The sequence below is a fragment of the Apium graveolens genome, chromosome 7 (genome assembly GCF_009905375.1).
Source record: "Apium graveolens cultivar Ventura chromosome 7, ASM990537v1, whole genome shotgun sequence".
Lineage (NCBI taxonomy): Eukaryota > Viridiplantae > Streptophyta > Magnoliopsida > Apiales > Apiaceae > Apium > Apium graveolens.
Window position 1 is genome coordinate 9992070 of NC_133653.1, and position 26179 is coordinate 10018248.

At 38.0% G+C, this 26179-nt stretch overlaps 1 protein-coding gene across 1 annotated transcript; it reads left to right on the forward strand.

Annotated features, from left to right (window-relative positions):
• Positions 1–15186: 15186 nt before the first annotated feature.
• On the forward strand, positions 15187–16104 carry LOC141673228 (uncharacterized). Its single transcript, XM_074479959.1, has one exon. The coding sequence runs from the start codon at positions 15187–15189 to the stop codon at positions 16102–16104; it is 918 nt and encodes a 305-aa protein (XP_074336060.1).
• Positions 16105–26179: the final 10075 nt, after the last annotated feature.

The window sequence follows — 26179 nt, forward strand, 5'->3', positions numbered from 1 at the left end:
GACGATGAACAAGTATGTCCGGGAAGCAAAGGACAAGCCCCTCACCAACGTCAACCATCTGAGCCAAAGGCCCCCGGAGCTCTTTAAAAAGGAGGATGACGATATTGTGTTTAGAGAGAATGATGCAAAGTGGGTGCACTACCCCCATACTGATGTCCAGGTCATAAAAATGAAGATTGGGACAGTGAATGTCCATCGAGCATTGGTAGATATTGGGAGCTCGGCAGACGTTATAACCTATGATGCCTACAAGAAACTAGGACTGCTGGATAGAAAACTGACCTCGATAGGTGGGCACTTGTACGGGTTCACGAGAAACTCAGTCGGAGTAAAAGGGACGATTCGGCTCCCGGTGACCTTAGGAGAAGAACCTTATGTGGCCACCCAGATCGCTATATGTTAGTCCCTAACAATGCAATAAGAATTACAGAAGGGGGGTTGAATGTAATTCTAGTAACTTTTTCTGAATTACAAAAGATGTTCTAACTCAATGCATATATAAGTGTTTTGATTTGCAAAGTGCGGAATAACAAGTTAAGTAAATCAAACACAAAGTAATAAAAACACAAGTCTTTAAAACTTTCTGGTGGATTTAAAAGTATCCACCATATATATATATATATATATATCGATTTGAGAACTCTGTGAAGCTCAAATTGGCTCACAACTGCTTTACAAGTGAACAAACAAACTACAGAGAAATTCTTAACAGTTACAGCCTTTTCTATTTCTCTTCTAAAAGAGTTTGCTAGTTAGTTTGTTCTACTAGCTACACTTGATTTATATATCACCAAGTTTACATGATAATAAGACAAGATAATAAAACAAAACCTATCAAGTCTAACTCCATGTTGCTTCACTACTCTATTCCATCATCTTTGAATATCTTCATAACAGCATGGAAATGGTAATGCTTCTTTGTTCTCAAAACCCTGCTAAACAGGCTGTCACATTCCTTTTACAAACACTCGACGCATGTGACTGTGTTGTCACTGTCAACAGATATTTGAATTGATCATCCGTCGGGTACATGCTTGTTATCCATCGGGTAGCCTTGTTGATCATCAGTCGGGTAGCCTTGTTGATCATCCGTCGGGTAGCCATTTATCACTTGACTTCTTTTCACTTATGCAGAATTACAAGATATCTCATATTTACAATTAATCAACCTATTCTGCATATCTAACAGTAGTCAACATGACTCATATGCTACTACAGAATCTATGCAAAGTTATTTGCAGAAATGTGCTACACTACTTATTATTACATAAGCTACTCACTCGATGGATGTCAAATCATCATCCGTCGGGACTATATTGAATCATCCGTCGGGACTATATTTGATCATCTGTCGAGTGCTACAAAATACACTAAGTTAAATCTACTAAGGTGTTTTGTTAATCTAATCATCAAGTTCACAACATATTCCAACAATCTCCCCCAATTTATATCTACAAGAATTGTAGCCATAAATTAAGAGAAACTTGATGATAACAAAACTCCCTAAAAATACAGATTAAAAAGTAGTAGATAAAACTAATAAGTGCTGCAAATTGCTGAAAGTTGAACAATGCAAAGTACACAAAGAAATTGCTCACAATTGTTATCAAGATGCTCCTCTAGTCTGAGCAGATAGATCTATTTCCTTGATTGTCTGGATTTCTTCCCAAACCTTCTGTTATTTTCTTCAATTTGATTCTGAAGTTATCTGTGGAATTCAAGTTCATCAACTTCTGAGAGATTTAGCATTTCCTACATTTCCAAAAGAGTCTCATTGCTAGAGATACTCAATTGGTCATCCAATCTGAAGAATCTTCTAACACCTTTGTCATCCATGAATTCCATCAGCCAATAGGGCCTTAAATGCACTCTTTTTCCTGTAAAGGGAATAGATAGAGGTTTTTGGGAGTGCATCTTTGGCTCTAGTACTCCTTAGTTCCTCAATCCTCTTTAGAACTATTCTTCTTGCAGTCACATTGTATCCAAAATTCTTTTTGAAGGATGAGTAGACTTTAATCAGAACAGATTGGCTTTCTTGGAGAATCCTGTGAAGAGGCCATGTCATCTTTTTCCCTCCCTTGTATCTAAATACCAGTCTTTCAGGAAGATGTCTGTAAGCATCAATTCCTCTTACTTCTTCCAGTTCATCCAAGTAGAGATTCAAGTCTGAAAATTCCTTGATATCACAAATATCCATGAGATCTCTCTTGTTGACTGTGGGTTGGGATTTGGTTAGAGCTTTGGATCTGAGAGATACAGGCTTCACTTTCTTGCTAGCTCTAGTCTTTATCTTCTTTATCTTGAAGATGGGTAAATTTAGCTCAGGAATTGGTAAACTATCCTAGTCTACTGGCTCATCCTTAGGAACAATTGGTTCACCATGAGTATTTCTTGTTGGATCAACCACTTTGAATTCTTCAAATACCACTGAGGGTTTTGATGTCTGAGTTATAGTTGTAGGCTTTTTGGGAAATTGGTCTTCCAATTCCTCATCATTAAAGTTCACTTTCCTCTTGGAATGGAATTTGTATCTAAATCTTCTTTTTTGCTGTGATTCTTCTTGCATTTTCAGATCCTTAGGTTCAGTAATTACAGTTGGTTGTACAGGAAGTTCTGTTGTGGTTTTTACATCTTGAAGCTTGGCCAAGATAACAGCTTGTTCTTTCTTTTACTTTTGCTTCTTAGCATCCAAAGCAGCTTGCTTCTTTTCTAGCCTGATTCTTTCTTTCTCTTCCTTCTTAGCTTCCACAAACAGTGGGTGTCCAACCACCACACAAATCTCCTTACCATTTTTGTAAATTTTATCAATTCTCCTTTTAAGCACTGAATCAGTTGGATCCTTGTAGAATGCAATAGACCTGGCCAGCAGCTTCTTCTCATCTGGCCTAGTTGTTTCAAACACTGTATCCATATGATTCTTGTCTAAAAACTAAGAGTAGTTCCTTTTGGCCTTCATGACGAGACCTTTCTTTGGAGATTTGATGCAGGAAGTTTGACCTCTTTCCAGATAGTTCATACTTATGTCATTCACATAAATTTTCATGACTTTAGAGTGATGATTGAAGACTTTGTCTGGCTTCTGAATTGGCCCAAACTTTTGTTGAATATCTGCATCTATTTGTCTGAAAACTTTTGTGGAGACAAAAGAAATTACCTCACTTACCTGAGGTCTCTCCATTACTGGAAAGTAGTATAAGGGAACCTCCTTGTGATGGTTTGCTCTATTTAAATCTGCAATAATCCTTCTTTCTTGAACCCAACAATTTAACTTGTTGGTTGGATTCTCAATCACAATATCTTCAATAAGATGATTAGCAAGCATCATAAAGAATCTAGCATAATAGACACTTTTACCTCTCTTATTGATCTCTCCTAACTTAAAGCCTAACTCAAATAAAACCAAATCACTGAAATTAAAGAACTTATCAGTAACTAGCATGTAAAGCATGTTAAGCATAGAAATGTTTATAGAGTCAAAGTTACTAACTTTACCAGAAAACACCTTAGTTACTACATCACATAGATAACTCCATTCTTTCCTAAGACCCAACCTCCTAATTTCACTTAATTTAGAAGTAGTGAGTGCATAGCCCATGTAATTAAGCATATTAACAATGTTAGTGTCTGTGTGTGGAGCAGTTACAGTATTATCAGGAATCTTGAAGCATGCTTTAATAATATCACTATTTATGCAAAACTGCTTACCTTTCAGAGTGAATGTGATGGTCTTGTCTGTCGAGTTGTACACTGCAGTTGTCCATATCTCTTCAACAACCTCACAGTAAATGGTGGGTGGTTCCAGCACGGCATAGTTGAGTTTGCAGTTCTTCACAAAATCCATCATTTTGTGATAGTCACCAGACTGTTGAATCTCCTTATTCACCAAAGCCGAGAAGTTGTTTTTCTCATAGATATAACCGGTTGAGACATGATTTTCACTACAGGTGCCATTGTTAGATATTTGGAATTTGCAGAGAGAGAGAGTTTGCTTTTGAGAAGAAAGAAATTAAAGCAACTGAATCTTGAGAATGATAAAAGAAATGAATAAAAGTGAATTTGCTTTTATACTATCTTAGAAATTAACTAACAAAAATAATAAAGTAAAATAAAGTAACCAATAAAAATTGCCCAAAATAGCCATTTAAAAATAAATAAACTGTAAAAAATTCCGTCATTTATCCGTCGTGTCATGCTTACAAGCTGTAAGAATACTCGATGGATAATGTTCAGGGAATTAACGGCTAGGATTGAGAGAATTTGACGGATGAGGATAAATCAGTTATCCGTCGAGTTATAAAATATTCCATAAAAATAATTGACAAATTGTATTCCGACGGATGATCAAACTCGATGTATAATGATCATCCATCAGGATGTAAATTTTTACTTCGCCAAAATTTCATCCAAAACAGAAAAATCAATTAAATTTCTGGCTACATAACCACTTGCAAAAATATCTGAAATAATTCAAGAGAAATTAAGCATACTTAATTCACTTATCAACCTTGAAAAGGTGGATTCATCAAGTGGTTTGGTAAATATATCTGCAAGCTGCTTTTCACTTGGAACAAAATGTAGTTCCACAGTACCATTCATCACATGTTCTCTTATGAAGTGGTACTTGATGTCTATGTGCTTTGTTCTTGAATGTTGTACTGGATTTTCAGTGATGGCAATTGCACTTGTGTTATCACAGAAAATAGGAATCCTATCCACTTTTAGACCATAGTCCAACAACTGGTTTTTCATCCACAAAATTTGTGCACAGCAACTGCCAGTAACAATATATTCAGCTTCAGCTGTAGAAGTAGAGACTGAATTTTGCTTTTTACTAAACCAGGACACAAGCTTGTTTCCTAGAAATTGACAAGTTCCAGTTGTATTTTTCCTGTCTATTTTACAACCTGCATAATCTGTATCTGAATAACCAGTCAGATCAAAACCAGAATCTCTAGGGTACCAAATGCCAAGTTTTGGTGTTCCCTTGAGATATCGGAAAATTCTCTTAATAGCCACTAGGTGAGATTCTCTAGGATTAGCCTGAAATCTAGCACAAAGGTAAGTAGCAAACATTATATCTAGCCTACTAGTTGTAAAGTACAGAAGTGAGCCAACCATGCCCCTATAACTTGAAATATCCACAGACTTTTCAGTAGTGTTTAATTCAATCTTAGTTACAGTGGCCATGAGAGTTTTTGCAGATGTGCAATCCATTAGATCAAACTTCTTTAAAAGATCATGAATGTATATAGTTTGACTAATGAATATTCCATCACTAACTTGCTTAACTTGTAAACCAAGAAAGTAAGTTAGTTCTCCCATCATGCTCATTTCATACTTACTTTGCATCAATTTGGCAAACTTTTTGCAAAGTTTTTCATCTGTAGAGCCCAATATAATATCATCTACATAAATTTGAACAAGTATACTAGAGCCATTAACATTTCTAAAGAATAAAGTTTTATCAACAGTACCTCTTCTGAAGTGATTTTCCAAAAGAAACTTTGATAAAGTGTCATACCAGGCTCTAGGTGCTTGCTTCAGTCCATAAAGTACTTTCAAACGATAGTAGACATGATTTGGGAAATTTGGATCTTCAAAACCATGATGCTGACTAACATAGACTTCCTCCTCCAAATATCCATTCAGAAATGCACTTTTGACATCCATTTGATAGACCTTGAAATTGGCATGAGCCGCATAGGCTAAGAAAATTCTGATGGCATCAAGTCTTGCAACAGGAGCAAAAGTTTCATCAAAATCTATTCATTCTTATTGATAATAGCCCTTAGCAACCAATATATCTTTGTTCCTGATCACTATGCCATTTTCATCCATCTTGTTTCTAAATACCCATTTGGTGTCAATTGGATTCTTTCTTTTAGGCTTGGGTACCAGCTTCCATACTTTATTCCCTTAAATTGGTTTAGCTCCTCCTGCATAGCTAAAATCCAATCAGGATCCAACAAAGCTTCTTCTACCTTCTTTGATTCTTTCTTAGATAGGAAGCTGTTATATAGATATTCTTCTTGAGTTACTTTTCTTGTTTGAACTCTAGAAGACCCATCACCAATGATGAGCTTAAAGGGGTGATCTTTTGTCCATTTCCTTTGTTGAGGTAGATTAGCTCTAGATGAAGTGGCCTCATTGTTGTCTTCATGTGTGACTGAGTTTTGATTATTAGAAACTCCCCCTAAGTTTGTGAATCTTTGATTTGAGAAAGGAGAATTTTCTGTAAGTGATCTATTCTGACTTTCAGCTTCTCTTAATGACCCGATGGATGGTGCATTTTGTGTTCCGACGGATGAGGCTGATTGTCTCCCGACGGATAAAGCAGATTATCTCCCGACGGATGAAGTATTTTACAACTCGATAGATGTTGAATTTTGTGCTTCATTAGTAGTAGATTTTTCTGCATTATCCTTGGCCATTGTTTCCTGATCACTTTCATCATCACTATCATCACAAACCATCTCTACATTATCAAATTTAAGACTTTCATGAGAATCTTCATCTTGCACTCCTTCAATCTTTTTATCATCAAACACAACATGTATTGATTCCATAACAATGTTGGTTCTAAGATTATAGACTCTATATGCTTTTCCCATAACATCCAATAAAAATTCCTTCATCTGCTTTAGCATCAAACTTCCCATGTTGATCAGTTTGATTTCTCAAGATAAAACATTACAGCCAAAGACATGAAGAAAATTTAGAGTTGGCTTCCGGTTCTTGAACAATTGATATGGTGTCATGCACTTTGCTTGATTAACCAAAGAAATATTTTGAGTGTAGCAGGAAGTATTCATAGCTTCAGCCCAGAAATATGTTGGTAACTTTGATTCTTCAAGCATTGTCCTTGCAGCTTCAATAAGAGATCTGTTCTTTCTTTCCACTACCCCATTTTTTTGTGGAGTTCTTGCTGCAGAAAATTCATACATAATCCCAATTTCTTCACAAAAATATCTCATCACAGAATTCTTGAACTCAGTTCCATTGTCACTCCTAATTCTTCTTACCTTAAAATCAGGATGATTGTTGACTTGCCTTATGTGATTGATGATGATTTCACTAGCTTCATCTTTAGACTTTAGGAAATATGTTCAAGAGAACTTTGAGAAATCATCCATAATTACTAGGAAAAATCTTTTCCTTGAGATGGACAACACATTGACTGGTCCCAACAAATCCATGTGTAGCAATTGTAAAGGTTCTTCAATTGTTGAATCAAGCTTCTTTCTGAATGATTCTTTAATTTGCTTTCCCTTTTGGCAAGCATCACACAGTCCATCTTTTGTAAACTCCACTTGAGGAATACCTCCAACCAGTTCTTTCTTGAAAAGCTCATGCATGGTCTTGAAGTTTATATGGGACAGCTTCTTGTGCCATAGCCAACTTTCATCTTGACTTGCTTTACTGAGAAGAAAAGTGACAGATTCTACATTTGATGAGTTGAAGTCATCTAGATACACATTTCCTCTTCTCACACCAGTGAGAACCACTTTGTTGTTTCTTTTGTTAGACACAACACAAGCTTCTGAATTGAAGGTTACTGAATTTCCTTTATCACAAAGTTGGATGATACTCAACAAATTGTGCTTGAGACCATCCACTAAGGCAACCTCCTCAATGATGACATTTTCCTTGAAATCAAGCCATATCCCACAGTATAACCCTTGTTGTCATCTCCAAAAGTAATACTTGGGCCAGCTCTCTCCTTGAACTCTGTGAGCAGGGTAGAATCTCCAGTCATGTGCCTTGAGCAACCACTATCCAGATACCAAAGATTCTTTTTGTTTCCCTGCACACATCAAAACCAAATCAAGTTGATTTTGGTACCCAAGTTTCCTTGGGTCCTGCCTTGTTAGCTTTCTTCATTTATTTTTTAGGTTTGATCTCATTTGACTTGGGGATATCTGACTCATCCTTAGTCATCTCAGTTGGACCTTTGAAACCAGTCATTAAAATAGAATTATCATGCACATTTTGATTAACAGGAAAAGGCATGCTACTTGCAAACATGTTATTCCAGTAAGGCATGCTAAATGGCATTTGAGGCAAACTAAATGCAGCATAGTAAGGATTAGGTGCAAATGGCATATTAGCAAATTGTGCATTCATATTCTGAGCAGACATAGCATTCATAGGCATAGAAGGCAAGGCATTCATGTTGGGAAAAGAAGATGGTACAGATATAGGAGTAGGCATGGCAAGTTTGCAATTAACAGACAAATGATTAACACTACCTTACTTAACACATATTTTTCTGGGAGCATACTTATCAGGTGTGTAGTTGTTATGTTTGTTAATCCCTACTTTCCCATTTCTATTGTTTTTCTTTTTTGTTTCTATTTTAACCTCAATCTTTTCTAATCTGTCATTTAATTGCTTGATGGACAGATGATCAACATTCACTTTCTTCTCCTTCTTCACTTGACTTGATTCTCCTGGAACAAAGTTTTTGGAAACTGATCCATATTTTTCATTTAACTTAGCAAGTTTGGCTTTGCTCACAGGTTTGCTCACAGCCGACGGATGAGGATTTATGTCACTCGACGGATAATCCTTTTGATTATCCGACGGATGATGAGAATCATCCGTCGAGTCTACATCTGTTAGCAATCCTTCAACCATATTGGATTCCAGCTTTTTCTTACTCTTTTTCCAGGCTCCATCACAAAAGGACTCAATACCTTGAACTTTAGTGATTTGAGCATCAATATCTCTGGATGATTTCTATACCTTAATCACCTCTTGTTCTCGTTCAAGTTGCTTCTTCAAAATCTCTTCTTTCTTCAAGGACTCAGTTAATTCATCCTTAGCAATCTTACACTCAATTCTCAATTTCTCAAATTCAATAAACTAAGATTCTAGCACATTGTTCCTCTCACTTAAAAATAGATTGTTTTATTTGATTTTAACATTTTCCTTAGTGAGGGACTTAAGTGTAACACGCAAATGATATAATTCTGTAGACATGTCATTAATTGCATCATTACACTCAGCTTTAGATAAATGTGCTAGGTTAGTGGTTATTACCTGACTACTTGAAGAACTTGTTTCCGTTTCATTAGATTTGGCCATTAGGGCTAGATTTACATAGCTGACATCTTCATCCTCATCCAAACCATCTGCTGCCCAGTCATTTTCTTGTGTAATAAAAGCCCTTTCCTTTTGTTTGAGCAACTCAAAATACTTCTGTTTATAATCCACAGGCTCAAACTTCTTCTTGCTGGAATCTGACTTTCTACACTCACTGGAAAAATGCCCTGCCAAGCCACATTTGAAACATTTGAATTTTGATTTATCTACCATGTTTCTATTTGGCTTAGCTGCTCCAAAGTTCTTCTTGAACTTGAGATTGGTAAATCTTTTGGAAAGGAATACAAGATGTTCATCAATATCATCCATATCATCTTGGCTCAAAGAATTTTCATTTTTAGCTACCAGCCCCTTGCCCTTGTTTTCACAGACCTTTGAAGTAGACTCAACAGCTTCTACCTTCACTTCCTTCTCCTTTTCCAACTCAGCAACCAGTGCTATGGACCCTCCTTTCTTCTTTCCTTTCTCCATCCTCTCATCTTGCTCTATTTTAAGCTCATAAGTTTTCAGGATGCCATACAGTCTCTCCAAGGTAAACTCCGTGTAATCCTGAAAATTTCCCAGTGAGACTGTCATTGGTTTCCATTCCGTTGGAAGAGATCTAAGAAACTTGAGATTGGAGTCTTTTGTCTGATAGACTCTTCCATGCAACTTCAGAGCATTTAGTAGTTTTTGAAATCTACTAAAAATATCAGTGAGAGACTCATTATCTTCACAATAAAAGTGCTCATATTGCTGAATTAGCAGCTACATCTTATTCTCCCTTACTTGCTCAGTACCATCACAGATAATCTGAATTGTGTCCCAAACCTCCTTGGTTGTTTTGCAGTTAATGATGTTATCAAACATATCACCATCAACTCCATTAAATAATATATTCATGGCCTTCTTGTCTTTCCTGACTTGCTCAATATCAGGATCTGACCATTCATGCCTAGGCTTGGGAACAGATGGTTCATTGCCTGTTGCAGCTCTCATTGGCACATGAGGACCTCTCTCTATGCAATCCACATAGGGCTCATCTTGAGAAAGAAGATGTAGGTGCATCTTCACCTTCTAGTGGTGATAATTATCTTTTTCCAGAAATGGAATCTTCACTCCAACATCCTTCTTGTTCATCTTGCTATTTTGTTGTGATCTTTAAACTCTTTGTTCTTCAAGAGCTTGCTCTGATACCAATTGTTAGTCCCTAACAATGCAGCAAGAATTACAGAAGAGGGGTTTGAATGTAATTCTAGTAACTTTTTCTGAATTACAAAAGATGTTCTAACTCAATGTATATATAACTGTTTTGATTTGCAAAGTGCTGAATAACAAGTTAAGTAAATCAAACACAAAGTAATGAAAATACAAGTCTTTAAAACTTTCTGGTGGATTTGAAAGTATCCACAATTTATATATCGATTTGAGAACTCTGTGAAGCTCAAATTGGCTCACAGCTGCTTTACAAGTGAACATACAAACTACAGAGAAATTCTTAACAGTTACAGCCTTTTCTATTTCTCTTCTAAAAGTATTTGCTTAGTTAGTTTGTTCTACTAGCTATACTTGGTTTATATATCACCAAGTTTACATGATAATAAGACAAGATAATAAAATAAAACCTATCAAGTCTAACTCTGCTTCACTACTCTATTCCAACATCTTTGAATATCTTCATATTAGCATGGAAATGGTAATGCTTCTTTGTTCTTAAAACCCTGCTAAACAGGCTGCCACATTCTTTTTATAAACACTCGACGCATGTGACTGTGTTGTCACTGTCAACAGATATTTGAATTGATCATCCGTCGGGTACATGCTTGTTATCCGTCGGGTAGCCTTGTTGATCATCAGTCAGGTAGCTTTGTTGATCATCCGTCGGGTAGCCATTTATCACTTGACTTCTTTTCACTTATGCAGAATTACAAGACATCTTATATTTACAATTAATCAATCTATTCTATATATCTAACAGTAGTCAATATGACTCATATGCTACTACAGAATCTATACAAAGTTGTTTGCAGAAATGTGCTACACTACTTATTATTATATAAGCTACTCACTCGATGGATGTCAAATCATCATCTTTCGGGACTATATTGAATCATCCGTCGGGACTATATTTGATCATCCGTCGAGTGCTACAAAATACACTAAGTTTAACTACTAAGGTGTTTTGTTAATCTAATCATCAAGTTCACAACATATTCCAACACTATGTTTATAGTTGTAGATCAGCCTTGTGCCTACAATGTTATAGTGGGCAGGCCCCTTATGAGGGCAATGAGGATGGTGACCTCGATCCATCAAATGATAGTAAAATTCCCAACCCCTACGGGGGTAAACTTCTTGAAGAGATGTCAATATGAATCGAGGGTCTGTTACAACCAGGCACTCAGGGCAGCAGAGTTAGGAAATGCATCGAATGAGACGGTCAAAACGGGTGAAGGTGATATCCTCATGGAAGAGGCAGAAGGCAGGAAGAGAGTACGTCCTGAGGGATACGAGACTTGTAACATGATTTTAATCGAGAAATTGACCGAGAACTATTTCGAGCACATGGGGATTCAGGTGGAACCGCGCCCAGGGGCCTAGCTGATGGAGGCCTATTGGTGAGACTGCGTAGCCGTATGAATAGTTACGTGATAACTCAACACGATAACAACACCAGAACATGACAGGTTAATAAAACTACATCTACACAAGAAATCAGGAAGAATGAAGACAAGGCAAATACAAAGAATCGGAAGATTAGAAGAAGGCCTGAAGTCTGTCTATAGGTCACTGATAGAAGTTCATTAATATAATCATGCCTCAGTGAAGAACAAAGGTTAAAGACATTCAGGGTTTCAGAAATGTTGAAGATTTTGTATACAAGTGCTACCGGAAGATTTCAGTGTATTGGCATTGATTGAAGATAGACAGTGTTCGAAGCATAGGAATCTGAAAAATTGAAGACAGGGTATTGACAAAGGTTAATGAAGATGTTGTCTAAAGTACCAGAAAGGATTCCAGGGTGAAAGTACAGTTGTTTATTGACAGTCAGTGTCTGAAGCGATAAAGTTGTTGCAAGCTTAACAATTTAATCAAGGCCATAATACGAAGACCTGAATCGGGGTTAGTCGTCAGTGAACCAGATCAGTTGCACTAGGCGTCAACAGCTCGTGAAAGGAATCTGGGTATTATTTATAGAAGAATTGTTAAGTTGAGAAACGTACTTTGATTGAATATTTATCTGTTAAAGTATAAGAAGATGTGCGCGGGGTATACCGGCTAAACAACTTAGGGGATTGGCGAAGCTCAAAGTTTAATTGTTAAATTAAATAAATTTATTTAATGAATCTTAATATAATTTATTTAATAAACTTAAAATGATTTATTTTATAAACTTTAAATAAGTTTATTTTATAAATCTAAATTAGTTTATTTATATAAGTTATATTTAAGTTTATTTTATAAATTAATTTAGTTACAATTTAAACTTAAATAAAAAGAAAACAAAATAAAAAGAAAAAGAAAATACAAAAAGAAAACAAAAACTAAAAAAGAAAACAAAATAAAAAGAAAAAGAAAATACAAAAAGAAAACAAAAAGAAAGAAAAACAAAAAAAAATCAAAAATAATAAAAGTAACCAAGGGTGGTAAAGGTCGCCACAGAACCTTGCAGGTTGTTTTGGTTAAGTATTTACATATTAGTAGCCCCTGTGGTCGCCACAGGGGAGTTAGATTAATAGAACTCAAATTTTGTTCCACTAGTAGTCGCCACAGGCTTCCTCCCTGTATCCCCTGGTCGCCACATAACTTGTACATTTGGTCGCCACAGAAGTGTTCCTCTACTCAGCCACTACTTTATTGATTCATTTAATTAATTTGTGTGGTCAATATTGAGCCACACATTTGAATTGAATATAAAGACTACACTTTGTAGCAGATCAGCGGCAGTTCTGTTTATCTTCTTCTCCAACAAAAAGAGAGCTGATAAAACAAAAAGCATAGATTTATAGAGAAGTTCCGGCATCTTGAATATCCGTTTAACTTCTCACCAGAGTAACGTTATAATGCACAATTTAATTCTTGTATATTCTTAGGGGCATTATAATCGTTACCCGGTAATTAAATCCTAGTACAAACAAAAGCTAGATCATTGTATAGGATTTGATTTGTAAATCTTTGTAGTAACTAGGAACTTTGTTGTTCTTAGATTGTAGCCGGTTAATTTATTTACCGGAGTGTAGCAACACCCATCGAGGATTTATATACGAATATATATTTCCCCGAATATCTTGTGTTCCTCGTTTTATTGTTCCAAACACTATTTCTCTCAAGAACACGAAACCACTAACCGAGCACTAAACCTTATATCCGCTAAAGATTCGAAAGAATTTTTAATTTAGTGATTACCGTATTCAACCCCCCCCTTCTACGATAATTCGGGACCTAACAAGGCCTCTCAGCCCATCATGTTAGTACAGGAGGGGATTGTAGAAGAGGCAAGTGATGAAGAAGAGAGCCCTGAATAAATCGCTGCAAGACTCAGAAAAGGGAAGTGGGCACGCGAAGAACCAACAACAGCTATGGATCTGCCCAACGGAATCACTCGCACGGTCACCATGACCTTTGAACGCTTGGTAAATCCGGTTCGAGCTCACCAGCCCAAGCTCGAGGACACGGAAGGTTTAACAATCATGGAAGTGGGAAAAACCAGTGAGGCTCGAGCAGACTTGGACCCGAGAATTCCCCTAATGGTTGAGAGGGTTGGGGCCGCAGAGGACACAATCCCGATCTTGGTAGACCCGAATGATCCTTCCAATGTACTCGGAATAGGCTCTAACATAAGCCCTGGCCTAAGGGAAGACCTGGCCCAATTATTGAGGAAAAATTTGGATGTCTTTGCATGGTCACACTCTGATATGATAGGGATTGACCCAAATGTCATGTGCCACCGGCTCAACTTGGACCCAAAAAAGAAGAAGGTCAGACAGAAGAGGCGGCCGATTAGTGGAGAGAGGGCAGAGGCCCTCAAAGAAGAAGTGGATAGACTGATGGAGGCAGGGCTTTTAAGGGAAGCCTTCTACCCCATGTGGCTGGCCAACCCATTGCTTGTTAAGAAATCAAATGGCAAATGGAGGACATGTGTGGACTTCACCGACCTAAAGAAAGCTTTCCCAAAGGATAGTTTTCATCTACCCCGAATCGACCAGCTGGTTGATTCCACAGCTGGACATGCACTACTTAGCTTTATGGATGCTTATTCGAGATATAACCAAATCCCAATGTATGGGCCAGATCAGGAGCACACCTCCTTTATTACTGATCGGGGCCTCTATTGTTATATCGGGATGCATTTCGGGCTTCTTAACGCTGGGGCAACCTATCAAAGGTTGGTGAACAAGATGTTCAAACATCAGTTGGGAAAAACCATGGAGGCCTATGTAGATGATATTCTTGTGAAGTCAAAGAAAGCCAAGGATCATGTTCGCCACCTTTCAGAAATGTTCCAGATCCTAAGGGAGTACAGGATGAAGCTCAACCCTTAGAAATGTGTGTTCGGATCCAATCGGAAAATTTTTTGGGATTTATTTTCAACCATAGAGGCATTGAGGCCAACCCCTCCAAGATACGAGCCCTACTCGAGATGAGATCCCCACGACAGGTGAAGTATGTTCAAAGCTTAACGGGGTGAGTGGCTGCCTTAAACCGCTTCATCTTAAAGTCCTCCGACAAATTCCAGGAGTTCTTCAAAGCAATTAAAGGAGTGGGGAGGAATTTTAAATGGACAGAGAAGTGTGAAGAAGCCTTTCAGAACATAAAGAAACATCTCAGCAGTCCTCCAATGTTGTCCAACCCAAAGGCAAGTGAGACTTTAGTCCTATACCTGGCCGTCTATGATTTACAGTAAGTGCGGTACTGGTCCGAGAGGAGGATGGTATCTAGCTCCCAGTATACTATTTGAGTAAAAGGCTAACCGACGCGGAGACTCGGTACACAAGCCTTGAGAAATTAGCATATTCTCTGATCCTGGCCTCCCGAAAGCTTAGGCCCTATTTTCAGGCGCACAGGATAGAAGTACGAACCTCCTATCCCCTCAGGCAAGTAATGCACAAACCAGAGTCTTCTGCTCGAATGCTAAAGTGGATGGTTGAGCTCGGACATTTCGAGGTGGATTATAAACCAAGGACCGCAATCAAAGGCCAAGCCCTGGCCAATTTTATCCTAGAATTTCCTCCGCATCAAGAAGTGAAGCAGGGAGCCCTTGTTGTCATGCTTAGTGCAGAAGAGGCCGGGCTGGAAATCCAAAATAGTGCCCCATGGTGGAGCCTATTTGTGGATGGAGCCTCTAACGGAGATGGGGCAAGAGCTAAAATTGAGCTAATCAGCCCAGAGGCCCACAAGATCAGATGCGCAACCCACCTGGCCTTCCATGCAACCAACAATGATGCTGAGTATGAGGCCTTAATCAACGGTCTCAAGCTATCTCTGGAAATTAAAGTGGAGAATTTGAATATGTTCAGCGACTCCATGATCGTGGTTTATCAGATAAACGGGGGATACCAAGCTAAGGGGCCAAGAACAGAGCTTTACCTGAAGTGTGCGCAAAGGATAATTACAAGGTTCAATGAGGTGAGGCTAGAACTGATTCCGCACGGGCAGAATGAAGGCGCGGACGAGCTGGCTAAGCTTGGATCGCGTCGGGAGGACACTCTGTTAGGGGTCGAGCCCCTCGATATACAGAGGCAGTCTAGTGTGCCCGTACACGAAGTGGGCAGCGTTGGAAGTGACCTCGGCCCCACGTGGATGACACCTATCTTAGCTTACATAAAGGAAGGATCACTCCCGGATGAAAAGAACGAGGCAAGAAAAATAAATTACAAGGCAACCCGCTATGTAATATATGATGGGGTCCTATATAAAAGAGGTTTCAGCGTGCCCCTCCTCAAGTGCATAGATGGGGATGAATGCAATTATATCCTGAGAGAGGTGCATGAGGGCATTTGTGACAATCACTCGGGGTAGCTCCCTAGATCAGAAAATCCTCCGTCAGGGTTACTATTGGCCAACGCTAAAAAAAGATGCCTTTGAATTCTCTCGAGCTTGTGATAAGTGTCAGCGATATACCAATTATTACAACATCCCCATGGCTCCTCTCACATCCCTCATGAGCCCTTGGCCCTTTGATATGTGGGGAATTGATCTGATTGGAGAACTCCGGAAGGCCAGGGGGGTGTCAAGTATGTAGTTGTGGCGGTGGATTACTTCACTAAATGGGCAGAGGCCGAGCCTTTGGCCACCACCATGGCAAAGAAACTCAAGGAATTTGTGTACAGAACCATTGTATGCCGCTATGGCATCCCTTACAAGCTGGTATCTGATAATGGAAAGCAGTTCGATACAAGGAGATGCGGGAGTTCTGCGAGCAGCTGGGAATTCAGAAGAGTTTTAGTACAGTTTGCCACCCCCAAAGCAATGGGCAGACGGAGGCTGTTAATAAAATTATTAAGCACACCTTGAAGGCAAAGCTTGGGGAAAAGAAAGGAACATGGCCAGAAGAGCTCACACAGGTCCTATGGTCTTATAACACGACCCCTCGGACTACAACTGGAGTGACCCCTTTTTCTTTGGTGTACGGGTGTGAATCCATGGTGCCCCTTGAGGTAGGGGCATGATCTTTTTGAAGGGATAACTATGACTCAGAGGCGAATAAGGTCAAACATCGACTCTCCTTGGACATGATTGAAGAGACTCGGGAAGATGCTAAGATCAGAATATCAGCATATTAACAGAGGACAGCAAAGCACTACAACAGTAAGGTTCGAGCCCGGACTTCTAAGGTGGGGGATTTGGTTCTGCGCTGGGTCATGCCAAACACCAAGGTGGTGAGCCACGGAGTCTTTGAGGCAAATTGGGAAGGCCCCTACAAGATAAAATCAGTGCTTTGGGAGGGAACCTACCACCTCAATGATATGCAGGTCAAGTTGATCCCGAGAGTCTGGAATGCAGAACACCTGTTAGGAATATGTGTATTAGTTTGATGATAAGTTAAACAAAACACTTAAGTAGAAATCTAGTGTTTGTAGCCTCAACGGATAAGACCATTCTGGCTATCCGTTGATGGAGTAGCTTTACTTAGAAATAAGTTTAGTATTGTAGCATATTTCAGTTTTTGTATTTAAGTTATAATTCTTAGATGATTGTGGGAAATTATAAGTCATGTTGACTACTAGTGGATATGCAAATAGGAGGGCCAATTGTAAACATTTCATGCCTTGTAATTTTATATAAGTGAAGTAGTATCAACTGATAAATTAAAGGCCTTCAACGGATGAGAAACAAAGCTTCAACGGATGTCTCTAAAGCTTCAACAGATAACATCCATCAACGGATGAGTGCATCAACGGATAAAGCTTCAACTGCTAATGCATCAACGGATAAAGCCATCAACGGATGAAAGCTTCAACGGATGCTCAGTTCAATAGCAGTTGACAGTGACAATTCATAAGCTGACAGAGGCACATGGGTTGACAGAGACAATTGGAATGTGGTAGCCTCTTGGAGGAATCAAGAAAATGCAGCATTTCCATTCTGGTGCAAACAAGGAAGTATTCAAAGATTCACAGATTATCCTAGATTGCATTGGATAGAGAAATGAAGAAACATGTGAAGAATCTTTTTAATTGTATTTGTACTTTTATCTTCACTTGTAAACTTGGTGATATATAAACCAAGTTGCAGCTCATAATTAGATTGTGAATTTTCCAGAGCTGTTTAGAAAAACATAGAGAGAAAATCATCTAGTTTGTACTAGGACGCAGCTATGATCAATTCTTTTGAATCACAGATTTTCTGTACTACACATCTCTGGTGGAACAACAAATCCACCAGAAAAGTTTTTAAAGCCTTTGTGTTCTTTACATTTGTGTTTTGAATATATATATCTGTCTGCACCTGCCCAAAGCAATTCACACACAACTGTTCATCAAAACACTTAGCCTTTGAAACTGCTCAAAACTTGAAAAAGTTTTGAGATTTACATTCAACCCCCCTTCTGTAAATCTCATTGTTAGTTCCTTGGGAATAACAATTGGTATCAGAGCAAGCTCTTAACTTACAAAGAGTTTAAAGATCTATTCTACTAACATCATGAGTAAGAAGGATATTGGTGTAAAGATTCCAATCCTGGAAAGAGATAATTATCATCACTGGAAAGTGAAGATGCATCTACATTTTCTCTCTCAAGATGAAAGCTACATCAATTGCATCGAAAATGGTCCTCACATCCCTCACAAGGTAGCCACAGCTGCAACTGGCACAGTTGCTATTAGACAGTCTATTCCCAAGCCAAAAGCAGAATGGACTGATGAAGATATTGAAGAGGTTCATAAGGACAAGAAAGCCATGAACATTCTGTTTAATGGCCTAGATCAAGATATGTTTGATAATGTCATTAACATCCAAATTGCTAAGGAAATTTGGGTTACTGTGCAACTTATCTGTGAAGGTACTGAACAAGTCAGAGAAAACAAAATGCAGCTTCTCATTCAACAGTATGAATACTTTCATTTTGAAGAAGGAGAATCACTGAATGATACCTTCAATAGATTTCAGAAACTGTTGAATGGATTGAAGCTGTATGGCAGAGTGTACCAAGTCAATGATTCCAACTTAAAATTTCCGAGGTCTCTACCAAAGGAATGGAAGCCTATGACTGTTTCACTAAGGAATTCTCAAGATTATAAGGACTTCACACTTGAAAGATTATATGGAATTTTGAAGACCTATGAACTTGAGATGGAGCAAGATGGGCTGTTGGAAAAGGGGAAGAGAAAAGATGGATCAGTTACACTTGTAGCTGACAATGAGAAGACTGAAGCCAGGAATGAAGAAAAGACAATGCCAAGTCTCAAAATTGGCACAAGCAAATCAGAATCAAGCAAGGGAAAAGAGCAAGTAGCTGAGGTTGAAGATAGTTCCAGTCAAGACGACTCTGATGATGTTGATGAACATCTGGCTTTTCTGTCCAGGAGGTTTGCAAAGATGAAATTCAAGAAAAATGCTAAAGCCTAACAAGAACATGGTGGACAAATCTAAGTTCAAATGTTATAACTGTGGCATAAGTGGACACTTTGAAAATGAGTGTAGAAAGCCAACCTCTGATAAGAAGAAATTTGAGCAAGTTGATTACAAAAAGAAATATTTCGATTTGCTCAAATAAAAGGAAAGAGCCTTTCTGACTCAGGATGACTGGGCAGCGGATGGAACCAATGAAGATGATGATATGGAATATGTCAACCTAGCCCTGATGGCTAATTCTGATGAAAATGAAACTAGTTCATCAAGCAACCAGGTAATTACTACTGACCTCTCTCAGCTTTCTAAGATTGAATGCAATGAAGCTATAAATGATATGTCCAATGAATTATATCATTTGCGTGTTTCCCTTAAATTACTAGCTAAAGAAAACACAAGAATTAAAGAGAATAATTTGTTTTTAAGTGATAGGAATGTTGTGTTAGAGGGTAAGGTAATTGAGCTTGAAAAGATTAAAATCAAATGCTTATCTGTTGAGAGTGAACTAGAAGAATCTGTTAAGAAAGTAGAAATTCTTTCTAAACAATTAGGACGTGAACAAGATGTAATCAAGGCCTGAAAAACACCTACGGATGTTAGTGCTCAGATTGTCAAGGTTCAGGGAATTGAATCACTCTATGAGAATGCCTGGAAGAAAAACAAAAAGGAAGTAGAATTAATTGATGGATCATCAACGGATGTGGAATCAACAGATGATGAAAGTTATCAGTTGAAGGAAGAAAATGAGCATTCGTTGAAGGCTCATCAATCAAAACAGGCAAGTGATTCTAAAAAGAACAATTTAAAAAATCTCAATAAGAAGTTTGGTTCAACTTCCAAGAACTTTGTCAAAGAAGAAGCTAGCACATCCAAAGATGCCAGTAAGGTGAATATAGGACACATGACTTTAGATCGGTTGAAAAATAGGCTTAAGATGGTTGAGGATAAAAAGGAAACTAAAAGGAAATCTAACAGAAATGGGAAGGTAGGGATTAACAAACACAACAATTACACACCTGATAAGTATGCTCCTAGAAAAAGTTGTATACATTGTAAAAGTGTTAATCATCTATCTGCTAACCGCAAGTCTGTTAAGAATGCTCCCATGCCTTTAACTCCTTCCATGCCTAACATGTCTATGTCACCTCTGCATGCTATGCCAGTTATGTCTCAACAGAATCCTCATGCACATTTTACAAACATGCCATATGTTAATAATCCTTATTTTGCTGCATTCAGTATGCCTCAAATGCCATACAACATGCCTATGTGGAATAATGTGTTTGCACAATCTATGCCTTATCAAATTCAACCAAATGTGCTAAATGATTCTGTGACTAACCCTACACTTCAACCAACTACATCTGAAACCAAGGGTGACCCAAAGTTACCAAAGTCAAAAGATGCAGGAGGTATGAAGTCTAGGAAAAAGACTAACAAGGCTGGACCCAAGGAAACTTGGGTACCAAAATCAACTTGATTTGATTTTGTTCTGTGCAGGGAAAAAGAAGGAATCTTTGGTACTTGGACAGTGGTTGTTCAAGGCACATGACAGGAGATTTCACCCTTCTCACAGAGTTCAAGGAGAGAGCTGGCCCTAGCATAACCTTTGGAGATGACAGCAAAGGGTTCACTATGGGATATGGCTTGATTTCAAAAGAAAATGTCATCATTGATGAAGTTGCATTAGTTGATGGTCTCAAACACAATCTATTGAGCATCAGTCAACTATGTGACAGAGGGAATACTGGTTTCTTCAATTCTAAAGCCTGTGTTGTTACAAGTAAGAAGGACAACAAAGTGGTTCTAACTGGAGTTAGAAAAGGGAATGTGTACTTGGATGACTTCAACTCTACAGATGTAGAATCAATTACTTGTCTTTTCAGCAAATCAAGTCCAGATGAAAGTTGGCTATGGCACAAGAAGCTGTACCATTTGAATTTCAAGACAATGAATGATCTAGTCAAAAAGGACTTAGTAAGAGGAATGCCTCTAGTGGAATTCTCAAGGGATGGACTGTGTGATGCTTGTCAGAAAGGAAAGCAAAAGAGAGCATCATTCAGTAAGAAGCTTGAATCAGCAATTGATGAACCATTACAACTGCTACACATGGATCTTTTTGGACCAGTCAATGTATTGTCAATTTCAAGGAAAAGATACTGCCTAGTGATTGTAGATGATTTCTCAAAGTTTTCATGGACCTACTTTCTTGGATCAAAGGATGAAGCTAGTGAAATCATTATCAATCACATCAAGCAAGTCAACAATCATCCAGATTTCAAAGTAAGGAATATCAGGATTGACAATGGAACTGAGTTCAGGAATTCTACCATGAGGTTGTTCTGTGAAGAAAATGGGATCATGCATGAGTTCTCAGCTCCAAGGACTCCACAACAAAATGGTGTGGTAGAAAGGAAGAACTGAACACTAATTGAAGCTGCAAGAACAATGCTTGAAGAGTTAAAACTCCCAACATACTTTTGGGCTGAGGCTGTTAACTGTGCATGTTACACTCAGAATATTTCTCTAATCAATCAGGCAAAAGTCATGACTCCCTATCAATTGTTTAAGAGAAGAAAACCAACTTTAAACTTTCTTCATGTCTTTGGTTGCAAATGCTACATTCTAAGGAATCAACCTGATCACTAAGGGAAGTTTGATGCAAAGGCTGATGAAGGAATATTTGTTGGTTATTCTGCTGGAAAATCATATAGGGTCTACAATCTAAGAACCAACATTGTCATGGAATCTGTGCATGTTGTGTTTGATGATAAAAAGATTGATGGACTAACAGATGAGGGACATCATGAAGGACTCAAATTTGACAACATTGAGATATATTGTGATGATAGTGAAGATGAGAATGATGAAGAAGGCACCTCAAAAAGAATTCAAAATCTGCCTTTGGATATTGGACAAAATGCTGCATCGGTTGAAAGTCATAATTCAGCATCCGTTGATAGAAGTAATGCAGCATCCGTTGAAAGACAAAGTGCATCATCCGTTGAAGTACATAATGAAGCATCCGTTGATCATAGTCTATCAACGGATAATCAATTCACTTCATCAGTTGATAGAATTCCCAGTTCCTTTCAAAGGATCAATAACTCAGGGGGAGTTTCAACCAATCAACACTTTATCTCACATCATGACAATACCGAGGAAACCTCATCTAAAGCTAATCTACCACCTCAAAGGAAATGGACCAAGAATCATCCTTTTGAATTGATCATTGGTGATGCAACATCTAAGGTGCAGACTAGAAGGGCTACTCAAGATGAATGTCTATACAGTAGTTTTCTATCACAGGAGGAACCTAAGAGAGTGGAAGAAGCTCTATTGGATCCAGATTGGATTTTAGAAATGCAAGAGGAGCTAAACCAATTTGAGAGGAACAAGGTATGGAAGCTGGTACCCAAGCCAAAGAACAAGAGCTCTATTGACACAAAATGGGTATTCAGGAACAAGATGGATGAAAATGGCATTGTTATAAGGAATAAAGCCAGATTGGTTGCCAAGGGCTATTCTCAACAAGAGGGAATAGATTTTGATGAGACATTTGCTCCAGTTGCAAGACTTGAAGCCATCAGAATCTTTCTAGCCTATGCAACCCATGCCAATTTCAAAGTCTATCAAATGGATGTCAAGAGTGCTTTTCTGAATGGAGAATTGGAGGAAGAAGTTTATGTAAGCCAACCCCCAGGATTTGAAGATCCAAATTTTCCAGACTATGTGTATTATCTGTTGAAAGCACTCTATGGACTAAAGCAAGCACCTAGAGCCTGGTATGAGACTTTGTCAAAATTTCTTCTAGATAATTACTTCACAAGAGGTACTGTTGACAAAACTCTTTTCTATAGAAATATTAATGGCTCTACAATACTTGTTCAAATCTATGTAGATGATATTATATTTGGTTCTATAGATGATAAGCTTTGTAAAAAGTTTGCTAAGTTAATGCAAAGTAAATATGAAATGAGCATGATGGGAGAGCTAACTTATTTTCTTGGTTTACAAGTTAAACAAGTTAGTGGTGGAATTTTCATTAGTCAAACTAAATATATTTATGATCTTTTAAAGAAGTTTGACTTAATGGATTGTTCATTTGCAAAAACTCCCATGGCCACTGCCACCAAGCTTGAATTAAACAAGGCTGAAAAGTCTGTGGACATTACAAGTTATAGAGGCATGGTTGACTCACTTCTATATTTAACTGCTAGTAGACATGATATAATGTTTTCTACATGTCTCTGTGCTGGATTTCAAGCTGACCCTAAAGAATCTCACTTAGTGGCTATTAAAAGAATTTTCAGATATCTCAAAGGGATACCAAATCTAGGAATTTGGTACCCTAGAGAGTCTGGTTTTGATCTAATTGGCTACTCAGATGCAGATTATGTAGGTTGCAAAATAGACAGGAAAAGTACAACTGGCACCTGTCAATTTCTAGGGAATAAGCTTGTGTCATGGTTCAGCAAGAAGCAAAATTTTGTTTCTACATCAACAGCTGAAGCTGAGTACATTGCTGCTGGTAGTTGCTGTGCACAGATATTGTGGATGAGGAATCAACTATTTGACTATGGGCTAACTGTTGACAAAATTCCTATATTCTGTGACAACTCAAGTGCCATTGCCATTACTGAAAATCCAGTATAGCACTCAAGAATCAAGCACATTGACATCAAGTACCACTTCATAAGGGAACATGTGATGAATGGTATAGTGGAACTTCATTTTGTTCCAAGTGAAAAGCAGATTGCAGACATATTTATCAAGCCACTTGATGAATCAACATTCACAAGATTAGTAAGTGAGCTAGGTATGCTTAATTATTCATAAATTCATGTCCTTATTATAATTTGTTTTGAAGCCTGAAATGAATTTGCTGCAAGAACAAAGTTGGCTTTAAGTAAAGTTTATTCTATCAATGGATATTCCCTATCCGTTGAAAGCCAAAATTGTTTTATCAACGGATGTTCATTATCCGTTGAAAGACAAATACATTTCTGGTAATTTTATCCTTCAACGGATAAAATTGTGTTAATATTCAACGGATAGATGTTTACCTCATCCGTTGAAGTGTCACATCAGTTGTTTTAAGTAAGTCACAACCGTTGATTCTTTTACTTAACCGTTGATACATATATATATATATACACAGTTGTATGTATTTGTATTAAAGGCAGTTTTTAGAATTTATACAGTTTTCTTTATTCTCAAATGGCTGTAATTTACTTAAAAATATTGATTAATCATTCTCCTTACGTTTTAATTTGAGAAAGTATAAAAGCCCTTGAATTTTTATTCTCACTTTACGCTTTCTTGCAATTCTTCAAAAGCTTTTACTCTCTTTCTCTCCCAAAACTCTCAACTTTTCTCTACAACCTCTACCCACTACAATGGCACCAGTAGTAAAGATAATGTCCCAGTCTGGATTTGTCTATGAGAAGAACAATTTTATAGCTTTGGTGGAAAAGAATGAAGCCCACTCAGATTATCACAAGATGATGGACTTCATCAAAAACTGCAAACTAAGCTATGCAATGCTGGAAGCCCCAACTATTTACTGTGAGGTAATTGAGGAGATTTGGACTACTGTAGAGTTCAATTCCACAAATATGACCATCACTTTCTCTCTCAAAGGTAAAGATTATTGTATTAACTGTGATGATATACAGTCTTATTTCAAACTACGTGAGAACAATGCCATGACACCACACACTGATAATGATGTATCTAGCATGTTAGATTCCATAGGCTATTCTTTTGATTCTGCTAGTTTAGGGAGTATTAGAAGAAAAGGCCTTAGGAAAGAATGGAGTTTTCTTGGTGATGCCTTTATCAAGGTTTTCTCTGGGAAAATTAGTAATTTTGATGCAATCACTTCATCTCTAGTTAATATGCTCTATATGCTAGTTTCTGATAGGTATTTTAATTTTAGCAACTATGTCATGCTAGAATTGGGTACCAGGTTAGGTAACAAAGCTAATAGACCTCATAACATATACTATGCTTGATTCTATGTTATTGGCTAACCATGTTGCTGAAGGTTTGGTCATAACAAATGAGAGTAATAAACTCAAATGTCGGGCACAAGAGAAAAGGGTCCTTGCAGACCTTTTGAGAATTAACCTCAATAATCAGGTGCCATTGGTATATTTGCCAATAATGAATGCACCTCAGGTAAGTGAGGTAAATGCTTCTTCAACTCCTACTACTTCCACCCCTATTATTTCTTTGCCTTCAAGTGTGGCCATGAAATCTGTGTCTTTGACCCAACAGATTCCTACCAAAGCCACCAAACCTAAAGTTTCAAGACCAAAGTCAAAGAAAGCCACCTCTGTTGTTTCTCAAAAGACAACAGTTGTAACAACTACCATAAACCCTGAGGGGAGTGAACAGGGTGTGAGTGGTGAGGGGAGGGGTGAACATCAAGAAACCCCCCAGGATAAGGTAGGAGAGGTGAGTGGTACCCCAGCTAGCCAAGCCACAGTTTCTCAAAAGACTGTGGTAGTTGAAAAGGATTCAAACGCATCCCTAGTCGCATCCTCCCAAAAGGGTGCAACTATTGAAAATAGTCCCCAACCAGGGACACAAAACAAAAGAGGGAGGGACACTGAAGCCACACACTCACCTATAAAAGCCTTTACAAGAAGAAAGAGGATCAAAACCTCAGTTTCCACACAGGGTGCACACACTGCGCAGATACACCCACCTGTATCTATGCCTTCTCAAATTCAGCTTGATGTGACTCCAACAAATGTGTAGTCACATCCCCATTCTCTCAAAATTGACACACATCAATCACCAAATTCTCCATCACCATCTCTGGATATGGACATGATATTCACATCAATTCCTGATTCTCCCTCTTTATAACTCAGGGAGGAGCCCCACTCAAATACTGGTGATCAACATCTTTTAGATGATTTGTTGGATCATCAGCCAATTCTTTCAGATTTGGTTGAAGAATCTGTGTCCCCTAAATTAAAATCAATCCACACTGATTCAACAATCATGTCAC